This window comes from Hemiscyllium ocellatum, chromosome 43, assembly GCF_020745735.1.
Source record: "Hemiscyllium ocellatum isolate sHemOce1 chromosome 43, sHemOce1.pat.X.cur, whole genome shotgun sequence".
Classification (NCBI taxonomy): Eukaryota; Metazoa; Chordata; class Chondrichthyes; order Orectolobiformes; family Hemiscylliidae; genus Hemiscyllium; species Hemiscyllium ocellatum.
Genome location: NC_083443.1, coordinates 28,333,957 through 28,350,410, shown reverse-complemented (window position 1 = coordinate 28,350,410; position 16,454 = coordinate 28,333,957). Strand labels below are relative to the sequence as shown.

The 16,454-nt window shown below is 42.8% G+C and overlaps 2 protein-coding genes across 2 annotated transcripts in view; both read right to left on the bottom strand.

Moving 5' to 3' along the window:
- Window positions 1–2,334: 2,334 nt before the first annotated feature.
- Window positions 2,335–2,814, bottom strand: LOC132834965 (basic phospholipase A2-like). The gene has a single exon (XM_060854134.1). The coding sequence runs from the start codon at window positions 2,812–2,814 to the stop codon at window positions 2,335–2,337; it is 480 nt and encodes a 159-aa protein (XP_060710117.1).
- Window positions 2,815–5,725: 2,911 nt separating this feature from the next.
- LOC132834983 (ras-GEF domain-containing family member 1A-like) overlaps window positions 5,726–16,454 on the bottom strand; it is a 35,160-nt gene continuing 24,431 nt past the window's right edge. Inside the window, exons 10-14 of the mRNA XM_060854161.1 lie at window positions 14,469–14,564; window positions 13,197–13,292; window positions 12,950–13,073; window positions 10,780–10,852; window positions 5,726–9,006 (exon numbers count right to left, since the gene is read on the bottom strand). Of these exons, the coding sequence (XP_060710144.1) occupies window positions 8,982–9,006; window positions 10,780–10,852; window positions 12,950–13,073; window positions 13,197–13,292; window positions 14,469–14,564 (414 nt within the window). The 3' untranslated portion in view covers window positions 5,726–8,981. The remainder of the gene's footprint in view (window positions 9,007–10,779; window positions 10,853–12,949; window positions 13,074–13,196; window positions 13,293–14,468; window positions 14,565–16,454) is intronic.

Below are 16,454 nucleotides of genomic sequence, written 5' to 3'. Positions count from 1 at the left end.
CCAGCTCTCAGTGAGTCTTTAATACAGCAACAGCAATGGGAACACCACCATACTCGAATCTATATATACATCTATAAATGAGGCATCAGACCTTGCATTAAATCTCAACCACTCACACGCAAACAATGGGGAGAATGTTTATTTAAAGGCAAAGAGTTGTTGTGGTTCAGATTGTGATGCTGGATAGATAGATGAGGAGAGTAAATGGAGCAGTGGGATACAGATACCAGGAATGGGGAAGGAAGAGGAGGAAGGACAGAAAGAGACAGATGTAAGGAAAAGACTGGAGACCAGCAGAAAAATAAAGCTAATTCATGTCAATTTAGAAGCTGGGTCAAAATCCTGCAATTCCTTCCTTAACAGCATCATGGGTTTACATGCAGCTCATGGACTGCAGCAGTTAAAGGAAGCAGCTCACCCCCACCTTCTCAAGGTGCAACTACAGATGGGCACTAAATGCTGACCCAGCCAGAGATGCCATCTTCATCAGTCTGGCTGTCCCCAGGTCCTGCAGTTTAAAGAAGTGACCAGGAAGAGTTTGCACAACAGAATCACAAAGTGCTACATGCTCACTTTAATTTGGATGGGGTCCTTTGGGTGAATCTGAGCTTCGCTTGAGTTCTGTCCGCGTGGTGCATCTGACTGACAGCCTGTCACAGCCTCTGAGTTGGACAGTGATGTGTGCTTTTGCTAACAAGCACCTTGACGTGTTTGTGAGCAGCTGCTTTTGTCAAAAAGCTCTCAGCCCTGGTAAAATAAATGATTTATTAGCGCCGCCATTAAGTTTGTGTAGGAACACCTTCTGTGCTAAAAGTATCTTTTAAAAACAATTGAAGAGAAACCCAAGGGGGGGGGAGAGGGGGATGCTGAGGACCAGGAGAAAATTGATGTCTAAAAATAACATGATATCATAAACCGATACCCACTCCTCTGTTTCTATGGGGAAAGGGCATTCTTTTAAAATAAAAACTGATACGTAAGGCTGTAGCCCTTCAACATTAAGGAAATACAACAGAACACACTGCAGTTTGCATGGTGCCTACTTTGTACTCAGGCACCTGCTAGGACGGTAGTAAATGGGTTAAATCTCCCTCCTTTGCTGCCTCCACTTCACATGCTGTTTTAGCAGCTGGCTTCCTGTACCAGTGGGTTGGGTTCATTTTGTTTCCCCCATTGCTACCTTTCTCCACACACTAATCTCAGACTACACAGCTTATACCAGCAGCTTGCTGGTGTTGCTATGTTGCCTCGCTCATCTTGCTGTTGCTATGCTACTCTTTCCATGACTGCGTTGCCACGTTGTTCTGTGTTGCTACGTTCTTCATAGCAACAGTGGCCAACACGTGGAATATGATGCAGCTGCCTTTTGAATGGGATCCTGTGGGCCCGAGAGTGCCAATTCAGGGAGCTCTGGCTTGTTTTGCTCTGAGTTAGAGAGCAGGTCCAGTCAATGCGGCTAAGCGCTTAAGTGTCCACACTAATGAGGTTCATGACAGCTTGGCCATTGTACTGATCCTCCATCCTTGTGGTATTTTCCAAGTCATCCAGTTCAGAGATGTTAAACTTACCTCTGGAGCAGTGGGACTTGAACCTGGGCCTCCTGACTCAGAGATAATGGACCACTATCATTGTACCACAAGACCCCTAATCCCTTACTCTCTTTGGCTGCTTAAACTCAGGCATCTTCCTTCACACTTAAGTCTTTGAGAATGATGTTAAGAAGCACTTTTTCTCACAAAAAGGGAAGCAGAAATCCAGACAGCTGTTCTCCATGAGGTAGTTTGGTTTCACTGCTCATCCCAGAGGGGAAGAAAGCAATAGGGGAATAAAAACTGCAATTCTTGAAAATAAACCCACTGGTCGTCAATTTTGTATGTGTTAGTTGGCAATTTTACTGGCTTCTCCTTTTGGTATTTTCCTAATTAGATGTTTTCTTAATTAACCTGTTCACGGATGTGATAGCACAACTCCTGAGCTCATGGGACTTGAATCTAGGCCCTCTGGCTGAGATGTAGGGACTCTACCAATGCAGCATAAGAGCCCTGTTTGGGTTGGAGATATCGACTCCTTGATTAAAGATGGACCACTCCCTGGCAATGAGGAGCTACATTGCACAGCCTACCCCATAATAGGGGAGGAGTGGGAGGGCATACCCAAATAGGGTTAAGTCCTTCCCCTTCACTCTCCGCCCTACCCCACAAGAACCAATTTCATTAATACTGCAGTAAATGTCAGGCAAAAACGCCCATTGATAAAGTTTAACAGGAATATAATTGTGTTTTATAAAGGAACACAGACTCTTAAATTCCAACGGAGGCAGGTGAGGCCCCTGTTCTATCTTCTGGTGTCCCCTTCCATGTCAATCTTCTCCTCTTGCGGGCATTTCCTCTTGGGCTCAGTGCAGAACTTCTGCTGGTAGTTGGAGTACTCCTCTCGATAGGTAGCAATAGTCAGGCACTCCCCAAACTGCTTGTCACAGAGGCAGAGGTCACTGGAGCAGGGGTCTGAGCCATCGGGGCACTCTGCCCTGCCCATTTTGCACAGGGAGTAGTTAGGCTTGAAGTAGACATTGGTGCCTTTGGCACAGGATGCCTGCAGGGCTTCCTCATAGCAGCAGTCATGATTGAAGCAGCAGTTGTCAAAGTCATCCAGTGGCACCCCATCACCCCCTTTCCCACAGTAGCACCCATAGCCATTCACACTGTAAATGGAGAACTGATAGCGGTTCCTGTAGCACCACAGCACAAACGCAATGTCCAGCACGCTCCTCCGTGAAATCTGATGACGGCGCGGATTGACAGTCCCTACAGGCATGTCCTGGCAGAGGGCTAGATACAGCAGAAAAAGATTGAAGATCAGCAGCTGCTTCACACAATCCATTTAAACCCTCAGCTAATCTCTCTAACCAGGTCTCTCCTGCTGATGGGTGGGGTCACCAGCCTGTTGTACCCACCTTCTAGCTCTCCAGAGCAATTCTACAATTAAGAAACATTCCCCTCTGGCAGCCTCTTGGCACACAGGAGACATGGGACATTTCCTACGAGGTGTTTTTTTTTCGTCCCTCAGTATCTTTCATAATGGGAAAGGTGAGGGGCAGTTGAGCTGGTGTACGTATGAACTGGGAGGGGTTCTAGAACAGAATTGTCAGAGGAAAGTGGGGGATCTTGAGTTGACAGGCAGAAAGGGAATTGACAACAGGGGCAAGAGAGAGACAGCAGAAAGAAGGAACTGATAGAGGGATGTGTCAGACAGACGATGCCAGATGATAAAAGAATTAGAGGAAACAGTTGGACAGAGTATGAGAGATTAAACAGACAGTAGTCTTAAAGAGGACAGTCAGGGAGCACATGGCATAGAAGGAAAACTGATTGCCAGAGATCAAAGAATTGTCTGAGATGGAGAGAGTGAAAGAAATCAAACTGTTAAATAGAACAGAGAGAGAGACTGAAAGAGATCTATTAGGGAAGAGACTGAACTATTAGTGTGGAGCGAGGGAGAGCAGGAAAAAGGCAGTTTGGGAGAAAATAAAAATACAATGGTAACAAAATGCGTGAGAAAAACAGAAAATTGAAGTGAACTGTTAAAATATTATGTGGAGATGTGTCTGTGAGAGAGCAAGAAACAAATTTTTAAAATAGCATTTGTTTTATTGACAGGGGAGTTGAGGATATACGGGTTGTTCTGCTATAACGGGGGTTTTGTCAGCACGAGTTGGCGATTGATGAATTGTAACTTTGTTTGGATGATGCAAACTTCCTGCTAAATGGCTATCGTGATTTTCTACAGCGCAATTTTCTCAAATGCGAGGCTGCAGAGGAACGCAGCTGTCGCGTTATAGCAGAAAGACCTGTAAGATTCTTATGGACTCGACAAGGTAGATGTACGGAGGTTGTTTCGCCTTATGGAGAGCCTACTACCAGGATATGTAATCTCAGAGGGAGGGGTCCCTCAGTTAGGACAGAAAAGAAGAGCAATTTCTTCTCTCAGAATATAGTGAATCTATAGAAGTCATCACACCAGAGCGTTCTACAGAGAGGGTCATTAAGTATATTCAAGGCAGAGATGGGCACGTTTTTAATCAGTAAATGAATCAAGGGTTAGGGAGAAGAGGCAGGGAAGTGGAATTCGGAATTATAAGGCAAGCCATGGTTCTTTGAATGGCAAATGGACCCAATGAGCTAAATAGCCTACTTCTGCTTCCGTGTCTTACTCTATGGTCTTATTACGGAGGACAGGCGGGAAAATGGAGATAAGGCCACAGCTAGATCAGGTGATCTTTGTGAGCAGAGCAGGGTCAAGGGGCTGAATGGCCTGCTGTTTCTTGTGTTTAGAGATAGTGACCATAACTTTAAAGAGAGACTGCAGACCACTGGGATGCAGAGGGATCTGGTAATCGATGTGCATGAAACACAAAAGATTAGTAAGTAGGAGAACTAATACAGTAACATAATTTAGAGGTTAAATTAAATACAACAGTCAGACCATCAGTGGTGAGATTATGTCTGGAGTACTGCATATAAATCATTTGACTTGAAAAAGGATGTAAGTCCATTGAAAGCATTTCAGAGAAGGTTTACTAGATTAATATTGGGATTGGGTAGTTGCCTTATGAGGAAAAGGCCAGAGTAGGTGAAATAACTCCAAAGAGGCTAATATCCCGTTACTAAGTCACTCTTTATTTACAGGTGGAGAATCCTTGACACTGATTCAGTCCCCTCAGAGTCAGCTCTGAGTGAACAGAACCTCTGACACTCCTGTTTATATCTGTCAGCCAGGGCTCCCTAATTGGGGCTGTTAATCTGGGACAATCAGGGAACTCCTATCCTGAGAGGTTTACCTGGCTGAGCTCAGTTTGTATCCACTGGAGGTTAGAAGAGTATGAGGTGACTTGAAACATAAAAAAAGTCTCCAAGTCTTGACAGGGTGGTTACAGATGTTTCTCTTGTGGTGGAATCTAGAGTATGGGTCAGTGTTTAAAAGTGGAGTTGTACCCATTTAACACAGATATAAGGCAAACATATTTCTCTGAGGGCTGTGAGACTTTGGAACACTTCCTGATAAGATGATGGTAACAGAGTCCTTGAATATTTTTATGGCAGAGGTAGGTAGCAAGGGGATAAAAGGTTATCAGGGGAAGATGGGATGTGGATTTGAGGTTACAATTAGATCAGCCATGATCCTTTCAAGTATCGGAGCATGTTGGAAGGGCTTAATTGACAACTTCTGCCCCGTTTATTTGTATGTTATTGATATTATTTGACCCTTCACATGCTAATTATCTGATATGATATTGCTTCCCTGTTTTAGCTCCCATTTGACAATATCTAAATTGTCAAAATTCCCCTCGTAATTTCAGTTCATATAAATGCTACATGCTATAAGAATACAAGTTGTTCCTGTGAGCAGCACCACAGAACAAGGGCTAGTTTTAAATTAATATTTAATCCTTACAACATTGGTACTAGTTCGTAATGCACTAGCAAGTGGTTTCCTTCTGGTGCCCCGTCAGTGTTAGTGATGAAACAAACATTACTTTTAAAATCACATCCTTTAACAGGGGGAGATCCTTGTCAATGTGCAGAGCTTTCCAGCCTCACCCTTCCCTTTTCAAGACAAAGGCATATCCCATTGCCAGACTCCAAGCCCTTCTCTTTTGGGACTAAGCCTATACTGAGCAATTTAGAAATTTGCAATTCGAACAATCAATGTTGATACAGCCAGTCAGTAAGATTTTCACATAATTTATTTTCTGTAGTTGTATTCTTTATAAAAACCAACAACTTAAACATTAAGAGTGGCGTACAACACATTCAGTGCTTCTAAACAAGTGAACCCTTCACAGGAGAAGAAAATAAAGGGACTGCTGCTGAGTCTTTTCCTGACTGGGAAGCAATGCTTCCTGTGCAAGAAAATGAAGGAAGGTGTTCATTTTTAAGGGGAAGGGGCAAATTTATGGGCTTCCTCCCTTTTTAAGTTGCATTAAATTGCAGAACATTTGCCACAGGGACCTGTGAAAGCCACCTCCACACAAGAGAGGCTGAAGTGCAGTGAGATTTGTCTTCCAATCATGATAGTTGCAACCCACAGTGCATTTTCACAAAAGACATTTTTGAATAAGGATGCTACCATTTACACAATGTATTAAGTAGCTGCTGTTCTTCGGTTAGTGTTACCAAATCGAGTTCAACTTTCTTCAATGTTTGTTTTTAAGAACACTAATTTTCTTTCATTTTTGCATGTCCTTGACTCAATTCAACCACACATAGCTTCAGTAACCAACCTGGGGATTTTATGAAAACTCCTTGTTCCCACCTGCCTGTATTTATTTGCCAGGGTACTGTGGGTTTGTAAATCCAGAATAATGCAGTGTTCTTGCAAGCAGACAAAACTGCAGTTATCTCCAGCTACAAGTAGACACGTGTACTTGGGAAGCCCTGCAGGCTGCCATACTGAGGTGTGTGCTGCTGATATTGTTCCAGAGAGAAAGAAAAATGAATGGCGTTGCTTCCAATATCAAAAGTCAACAATGACAGAATGTACTTTGATCTTATTGGGTGGTGGTGGTTGAGGGAGACAATTTCTAGTGTCAAATTTGTAACTAAATCATAATCCTTTTTTTCTAAACCATCTTGTTCCACGTAATGCCCTAAGAATGTTTCCCTCAGGATAGTCACAGTATGACTACTTTAAATTAGAGTTGGCAGAGCGGGGATCTATTAAATGAACGTAGAAAATTCTATTAAATAGTTTCCTTGGTAACAACTTTCTGTTGTGGTAAAACTCATTTTTAGAGCAGATATGTAGGGAAATGGGATTAGGCCAAGTCACTCCAGTGTGAAGATGGCACAATCCCAATGGGTTCTGGGTAATGATGATATGGTACCTCTTTGGTACATGGGCCCAATAAGATTTCAAGGAAGGAAGCTCAAGAATAACCAGAACTTTGCCTTCCTGCTTTCTGATTACCACGGCCGCTGTGTTTTGTTTTTAAGGAATTTTTCAGGAAACCACATTTGGGTTTTTCTGTGGCTGATGAACACCAGTTGCCTTGGTTAGTAACTCACAGGATGCACTGTGGGTAAATTTGATTAACAAGGGCATCGGTAACTCTTGGGAGTGGGGAATACATTGGGAATGAGGACATTATGGTCACCTGAATGGCACAACCTTTGGGGAGGGGGAAGCTGATGGGCCTACCCGTATTTTCCTACGTTTGTGTGAACATTCATGTATCACCCTACCCTCTTCACCTTTGAGCACACGTTCACAGATTGCTCACAGTGGATTCTGATCCCTCTCAAGATTATGGTTAGTCTCAATTGGACGAACTGCTACTGGGACCTCACTGTTCAATCCATCCCATTACCAACAGCACAAACAGAAATTGTAAGGTGCTGTAATATCTTGAGTGTTATCCCATACTTGGATAAAATCATCTGTTGTTTGTATAAGGGAAGCACATTGATGGATTGGGCAGACTGCAGCCAATTTTGCTCAAATCCTTATTACACCATCCAGCTGCAAAGTTCATCAAGTTGTTGGTTAAGCTCTGTGTAACGTGTTCTTGACCCTGTGCCAGAAAGCAAAATTTTGGATTTATTTTTGTCATCTTCATCCCCAGGACGTTTCTTTTTGTGATTGACAAAACCTTGTTTATGGAATCAGTCTCCTTCAGCCTGCTGTTGAACATTGAGGGTTAAGCTGGTTGGTCCCTCATATACTTGCTTCTTCAATGTCTGAGACATGGACACGTGTACAATATTTCTGAGGGTATCTATTGACAATGCTCTGTTCTTTTATTTTGTCAGTGGGCAAAAGGGTGATCTATGATATGTTGTAAATAGCTTTTCAAAAAAAAAACAGTAATGGATTACGAAACATTGAGCAGAAATCTTTAAGGCTTGCTGTTTTGTAAAAAGTGACATTTCAAATCGGAGTTTTTTTTAAACAAAAGTTTAATTATTTGTTTTAAAAAGCTGTGAGATTGGGTTGAGTTGGAACAGTATCAACATGCACACACTGCAGTAAGGCAGAGCAATGGTGGCTCCTGCAACCCTAGGGACCATCCATTCCACAGGCTACAGTCTGGAATGTGAAACAATCACTGCACTGTGCCCTTCATTCAAGTGAATAAGTATCTAAAGTGGAGCCTGTTCTGTGCACAAAAGAAACGGTTCTTCAGTCCTATAGAGCAGCGAAAACGTGAGTTATAGAGCACAACACAAAACAATCTGCACAGAAGATAAGGGCAGCTTCAATCCCATGGGTCACATTGTGGTCATTCTGTAAGCCAGTGTAAAACCATCAGTATACATTCCATGCTGGATAGCAATCCCTTTGCCTCATAGAATGGTCTCAAGACCAGGCTTGTCTAAACTCTGCCAACTTGTCCCCTTCCCTCCACCAAATGTACCCACACCCCAACATTCCACAATCGCCCAGTCCATAAAACAGTAAAATATGGTGCAACATATAGTTCCTTCAATTCTGTTTATACCCGTAACTAATTCTCTCTCTCACAGAAGCAGCAAGTTATCACAAAACAAAGAATGAATTGACAGTAGTCGGAATTTCTCACAGGCTGCCATTGTCCTATTTATTTTCTACCGGTATCCATGGTGATAGCAGCCAGAGATTTCCCATGATGCTTTTCTTCAGTTTAGGGTCCTGCCCCATGGCAAAAGTCAATCTTCTGCCTTCTCTTTGTCTTCCAATTATTTTACAAGTCAAAGCACAAAGTCTGCTGTAAAAGGCGTTTAACATACGTATCCCAACCAGCAGGACCAAAGCCCCAACAATTGGCCTCTTTTTCTCTCTCTCTCTCTGTACAGTCATGACCAGGGTCAGAATCAAAACCAAAATTTACAAATTTTAAAGCAACAATGACCGTGCCAAGTCTCTTTTTTCTTCCATCCAACTGGAGCTAAAATCTGTCGCAGTGCAAATGGTTTGAAGTGTCTAATATGTACAACGTGGTTCCTTCATGCCCTGTTCAACAGAGTTGCCCTGCCAAGAGAAAGAGAAAAGAAAAATGAATACGTCAAAACCTAAGAGTAAATCATTTAACATGACGCTAGAGTGTTGGCTTACCTCTAGGGGTAGCGACAAACCCACCCCCTGAGGGTTTAAGCCCCCACCCCAGGATTCAGTGCATAAATTCAACTGAAGTCATGTCTTCCTGTTCAGGTCAGTCTTAAAAATATCGCATGGCACTGTTCAGGTTAACACAGGAAATTCTCTTGCTGGTCAGTTTAACTCGTCATTCATATTTTCCTGCACAGTCACTGCAGTTTCCAATGAGTTTCACTACTATTTCCACCTCCCTTGACTATACCATTCTTTGATACTTCACCTCCTCACCTCCCTCAGCAATGTGTCACACACAATGAGTTACTTTGCAGTGCAGCAACTGTTGTATCAACCAATGTCATGGCTATTTTACAGGAAGGTCCTGATACAACAGGACTGAATGAGCAGCTAAGCATTTCTTCCAAAGTACGAGTGTGAGGGGGCAACAGAGATTGCAGAATGTTCCAGAATGTTTCGATAACCAATGCTGTACTTTTGGAGGTGTAGTCACTGCTGTCATAGAAGAAATGTAGTCAGCCAGATTTCCCACTGACAACAATGAAATAATGTCCAAATTGTCTGTCTGTCTGAGGATTAAATATTGCTGAGGGAAACTCTTTAAAGTAGGTGCCATTAGATCTTCTACATCCATCTGAAGCTTGAACGTACACACCGGCCAGTTTCAAAAGTTTCTACCCTACTGTTGTTAGAATACTGAATGGACTCTCAAACTCTTAGCACTTGCCTGTACCCGTGTTTTGGTTTTTCTGCTGCTTACCTATTATTTACTTATCTATGCTATTTAACTTTGTGATCTGTCTGTATTACTCACAAGCCAAAGCTTTTCACTGTGCCTCAGTACACGTGACAATACATTCAATTCCATCTGGACAGAGCAGATAAGTCTTTGGTTTATAATCTCAACCATAAGACTAGTCTTCATTTTTTTGTTCCCCAATGTGTATGTGCTGAAATCCTGCAGTGGGATGTGAACCCAATACCTTCTACTTCAGAGGCAACTACAGATGACACAGCCAAATTAGATCGACATGAGATGGTTTGTGGTTGGAGCACCAGTCTTCAGAACTCCTTCAAAAAAGAACTCCTTCAGAAAGAATTTGAGGTGTAATGCAAGGAAAGATTACAAGCACACGCGCATAAAAGGTCTTGCCTGAGGTTAAACAGAGAAAGGGAACTTCCATTTATCAAACAGAATCATGTAAAAATTCATGCCCCTTGTCCTCAACTATGGGATAGACCCAAGCAGAAACAAAAATGGCCACTTGTATCATAATGGAAGTTAAGTGAAAGAGTGTGTGGTAAATCCCTTCAGAATTCCTCCTGCTCTATCTTTCCTAGAAGAGGGTTCAAAACCCTTGATTACTGAGGACATGCACTCTCAATATCCAAATCCAACAAAAGCTCCATTTGACAATCAGTCTGGCTGTTGATGAAACCTTTATCATGTCAATTTCTTCTTATGTTCAAAAACCAGAGTCCCCTGGCTGATGTTTTATCAAATTAAATTAATGAATTACATTGCACTGAATCCTGGAACAGGGCTTAAATCCTTGATGTTCTCTCTTAGGAATCAATTTGATACCTCTGAGCCAAGAGAACACTCAAATATTCTTAGATCTAAAAATACGGATGCCAGATTGGCATCAATCTGCTCAAAGGATGAGGAAACACAAGTGAAGAGACTGGTACCTGAGTGACTTCCAACTGTCCTTCTCCATGTGATTCTCTGGCCCCTCGCTCTCAAATGAAGCCAAGTAAAGTGCTGGAAAAGAGAGAGAGAAAATGTTAGAGATGAGCCTTATACACTGCATCCCTCCAAATCAGAGGCAGGCTAGACTTGCCTGTAGAAATTCTTGGTTTGACAAATCTGCTGCTTATTAATACTGGGAATGGACAGTTTTCAACTTTTGACAGTAGTTAATTTTAACCCAACTCATTGGACAGCAGATACCCTGGAAAAGGGCACTCCAATTAATAAGTTTCTTCAAGACAGCACAGTATAAAATCAGTTCCATCCCATCCAGTTTTCCAGAGTCATGGCAGACTCAGAATGTTCACTCTGTTTTTTGTCTCTCTTGACAGACCTGCTGAGTTTCTCTAACATTCTCTGTGCTTGTTACAGTTTCACCATAGGAAGATTGGGCTTGAATCGCTCCCATAATGCAACCATCAAGCACTTTCAGGTTAGGCAGATCCACAATGGTCTCAATTATAGTCTTTCTCAAATGAATCTTAATCCACTTTGTTTAAAACGGAGATGAGGAGAAATTTCTTCGCTCGATAGAATTGGAATTCTCTGCCACAATGAGCTGTGCATTCTCAAATTGTTGAGTAGATAGATGTTAAAGATTAACAACAGGTCAATCAGTGGCAGTTGGTAGACCCAGTCTAGCTCTGCTATAGACTCCAGGTTGCACTGCATGGGAGCAATAAGCCACAAGACATGCAGAAGAGGTGGTAAGAAGTGAACGCATTGGACTTTCATATGTCATGTCAGGTGGTCTGTGTGTTAAAGCTCATCCCGGACAATTTTGTCATGAATTTTAGTTTTAATTTCATCACCTCACCTTCTCTATCTCACCCACCTTCTTCCCCTTGTCCATGATCTTGCTCATCCCTCCTCTCTCCCTCTCCTGCGTACTCGCTCTCTCTCTTCACCCACTTTATCCTTTCCAGGTCTCGATCTCACACAATCCTTGCCCTCCTTTCTATTACATGCCCTCTCTCATTCTCTCTGTCTCCCCTCTTCCTTCATGCGCTTTCTACCTCAAATGCCCCTCCTACAGAATTGGGATTCTGTCCAATCAGCAAGAGCTGCGAGAAACCAACCACCACCTAACCTGACAGGACGTGATACCCAGATCCGAAGAAGTCACAATGGGACTCAAAATGCTAACTCTGTTTCCCTCTCCACAGCTGCTCCTGGTCAGATAGAGTCATAGAGTGATACAGCATGGAAACAGACCTTTAGCTCCAACTAGTCCACGCTGAACATAATCCCAAACTAAACTAGTCCCACCTACCTGCTCCTAGCCCATTATCCCTCCAAACCCTTCCTATTCATGTATCTATCCAAATGTCTTTTAAATGTTGTAATTGCACATGCATCCATCACTTCCTTTGAAAATTGTTTCCACACACAAACAACCCTCTGTATAAAACATTTGTCCTTTTTAAATCTCTCTCCTCTCACCTCTAAGATGTGCCTCCTAGTCTTGAAATTATCCTACCCTGGGGAAAAGACAACAACTATTAATTCTATCTATACCTCTCATTACTTTATAAATTTCCATCAGGTCATCTCTCATCCTCCTATGCTCCAGTGAAAGAAGTCCCAGCCTATCCAGCCTTTCTTTATAACTCAAACCTTCCACACCCAGCAACATCCTGGTACATCTCTTCTGAACCCTCTCCAGCTTAGTAACATCCTTCCTGTAATTGGGCAACCAGATCTGGACACAATAATCCAGAAGACACCTCACCAATGTCCTGTACAACCTCAACATCACTTCACAACTTCTATAGTCAAAGGACTGAGCAATGAAGGCAAGCGTGTTAAATGCCTTTACAACCACCCTGCCCATATGTGATGCAAACTTCAAAGAGTCTCCAGTAAATTGCTTTTAATATAGAAGTTGATTCTCCCTTTTAATCAATAGCACTGTCTTCTGTTGCTGTGACTGATTGAAGGGGCATCAATCAAAGTCACAAGCTGTGTACATCAAGCATAACGTCTCATAGCCCTCACCAAACTGACACCTGAAGCACCAAAAATACAAGTGTAACGGAGGTGGATTGTGTCGTCCTGTGATGTTGCGTCAGTCTCACAACCCCAACTTGTTAACATGAAGCACCCTACCTTCTTCTGTGTAAACAGGAGCTGTCAGGAGATAGTTTTTGATCTTCTTGTCCTTCTCAAAGGGACACTCAACCTGTTTCCACATCATAAATTCATTGATCTGCTTGGCAATTTCCCAGAATTTCTGCAGAGAGAGAAGGAAAAAAGAATTATAAAACCGGTCCATTATTCCTCTTGATACAGAACCATGAAATGTCTACCTTGTACAGTTCTGTTTAGTGTGAAAGGTTGCTGCTAGTTCCCTTACCTTGAAGTTAATTTGCCCATTAGCCAGTCTGTTGGCATGAATCTTGTTCAGAAAGTAGATGTCTTTAATGAAGAGATTGAATACTGGAATGACAATCTACAAAGAAAAACAATTTATCCCCTTGAGACACTGAATCAGAAATAGCTCTTTTAATTAAAGGAAATTTGAAAAACCAAATGGTAATACTTTATCCTGTCTTATCTCATTCATACAGTGCCTTATCATGTTGCTCAATCATCAAATGCAATAACTTGATTTGAAGTGTATTCATTATAATGTCCGCAAATGCGGATGACATGCACAGAAAGCTCACGTGGAAAAGAATGAGGCATGCAGTCAGATAATCTCTGCATGGTCTTGGCGGAGAGAGGTTTGCAACCAGATAGATAATACTCCTGTTTTCTTTCAATAACTAATGTGTGATAAGCTAACCGGGGTGGGGCTGTCTTATACAGAACTGTGAAAGGTCGGAAGGTTTAGTGGGGAGGGGAAAAGCTGTTCCTTTCATCACAAAGACATCAGATTTATTATTTTGCAGCAACAGTTATGGGGGTGGGGAGATGTGAAGAACATTTTCAAAACTGCTCGTTGTCAGTGAAGGTGGTGGGAGCACAGACAATGGGTGAATTGTTTCAAAAGGAAATGCAATGGGCTCTTAGGAGGAATGAACTTGCAGGATAGAGCTGGGAAGAAGAAAACCACCTGATAGGACTCTCCCTGTGTCGGCATGGATTTCCTCCCACAGCCCAAACATGTGCAGGTTACATGGATTGGCCATGGGAAATTGCCCGCAGTGCAGGCTATGTGGGTTAGCCATGGTAAATGTAGGGTTACAGGATGGGATGTTCTCTGAAGGATCAGCGTGGATGCGATGGGCCGAATGGCCTGTTCCACACTGTACGGATTCTGTGATGATTCTTTGATTGCTCCCGTGGAGAGCAGCTGTAAACCCGATGGGCTAAATGGCTACAATGACTCCATGCAGTAAGGAATGGCTAGGAATATATATGTGAGAAAAGGATAGTCAGCTATCCTGGCAGGGCTAGCTCAGTTAATGGGGAGGAGACCTGAGCAGTGTGTAAACACAAACATGACCATTTGGACCAAATGGTCTGTCTCAACTGATGTAATTCCACATACATAAGAGTACCATGACTGCTATAAACCTCCACTCAACCCCATAGAAGTGACCAGATCGAATCCCGGCTGGCCTTTCTCCCCTGACCGAAAGTTAGAATTAAACAACATCTTGCTATTGTGTTGGGGTTTTACCTTCTCCCGGTTGCTGTGCGCGGTCTGTGATCTCTGCACTGCCCCCTGAAGCGCTGTCCGGTAGTGAGAGAAATTGCTGGAAGGGTCCATGTGATTCTAGTCAACAAAACAAAGAAATCATACAATTTAGCGTTAAATAGAAAGTTTACTTGACGCTTTAAGATTTTACCAATGGTGTAAGTATATAAGTGAAAGCTGACAATCCTTCAGTCAGACCCCGAGCGAGAAAGGAGTCACCTAGATACTGGGACCAGCATCCCATAGGGACCCTGGGACTAGTTATGCTTTGACAGGAAGGAGTGCTGGTAAAGTGCTGACAAACAAAGGCCAGAAATTTTGATTGGAGAGAGGATTTATCTTCAAAAATTGAAACACTAGCACATTGTTGTGGTGTGGAGTGTACAGCTTGGAAGGCTGGTGGAAATAGCTTCTACAATGTTGGAAAGGGAGTTATTGTGAATGATGGCCATTTAGCCTATTAAATCCATGCCGACTCTCCATAGAAAACTCCAGGAAGTCAAATTACTTTGTTCCATCCCCCAAAATCCTGCAAATTTATGTCCCTCAAGAACCATTGAATTTCCTCGGGATGTTGTTAATGTTCTCTGCTTCCAGAACCCTTGAAAGCAGCATGTACCTTACCACTCCTTGTATAAAAAGGTCCTTCCTCGTATTTTCTTCATCCCCATCTTTGAGGCATACATGAATAGAATAATTAACAGGGCTATGGCAAAAGAGCCAGGATGTGGTGGAGTCATCAAATAAATCCCAAAGAGTCCACACAAACACGATGGACCGAATAGCCTACATTCATCCTGTAAATGCCACAGGCAGTGGTCTCACGTGATGTTTATTGACAGCTACGTTAACATCCTGTATACATTACACAGGCTGGAATGTGAAGTAGGGGGTGGAAAGGCAGGAACAAGCAACATTCATGGACTGAATCTCAAGACAGTGCTGTAGCAATATCAGCATATGTTTGTGTTAATTTACAGGAGACACTGACCCATTTGAAACAGGTCACACCCTCTGTTAAAACAGCAGAGGGATTTCATGCAAACCTCTTCATGCCAAAATAATTTCAGCCCAAAGTATTTTAAGTGAGCATCACAGTTGATGGATGAATAAACTTTACAGTGAACATATTTTTTTTTGAGGCTGCACTGATTAGCTTTCAGAGCATCCCAGATGCTTTGAAGACCCAGTCCTCTGATTCGGTTAGTAATGGGTGCCCAGTCCTGTGGGCAGAGCTCCTGTATCGAATGCTCAAGGAGATCACATTCCTGTACATGACAGTGCGAAGATTTGAGTGTAAATCCTAGAACATCGTCTGGGTATGGGGCCATCTAGCTGAAGTATTGCCACATGGTGGTGCTGTAATCACAGTGCAATCAACAGGGACAGGCCCAATCAATCCAAACTTCACCCAATCAGTCTACCCTTTACCCCCAGCCCAAAGATCAATTCAGCACCAGAATAACTCTCTTGCACTACTGGGCAACTCCCTGGCAACTCTTTTTTTCAAACTACCAATCTAAGCCTATCCCGCTCACCATCCTTTTTTATTTATTCTTTCCTTGGATGTGGGGCATTGCTGACATCTATTATCCATCTTCACCCAGAGAGTTGTGAATCGTGGAGTAAAGCAGTCAAGGCTTCCTTGTTGAGTGTTTTTAAGGCAAACATTTTTTAAGGAATTAAGGGATACGGTGAGAGGCCGGGTAAGTGGAGCTGAGTCCACGAAAAGATCAGCCATGATCTTATTGATTGGTGGAGGGAAGACTGGATGGCCTACTCCTGCTCCTATTGCTTATGTTCTCAATTGCCGTTTGGGAAGGTGCCGGTGAGCTTCAGCCCGTACCTGCAGAGAGTTTATGTTTGAACCAAGTAGCCTGTTAGAAGTATACACAAGGAGCTTGAAAGAATGGAAGATCAGTCTATCGGATACAATGGGAAATGATTCTGCTGGGTTTGCAGTGTGAA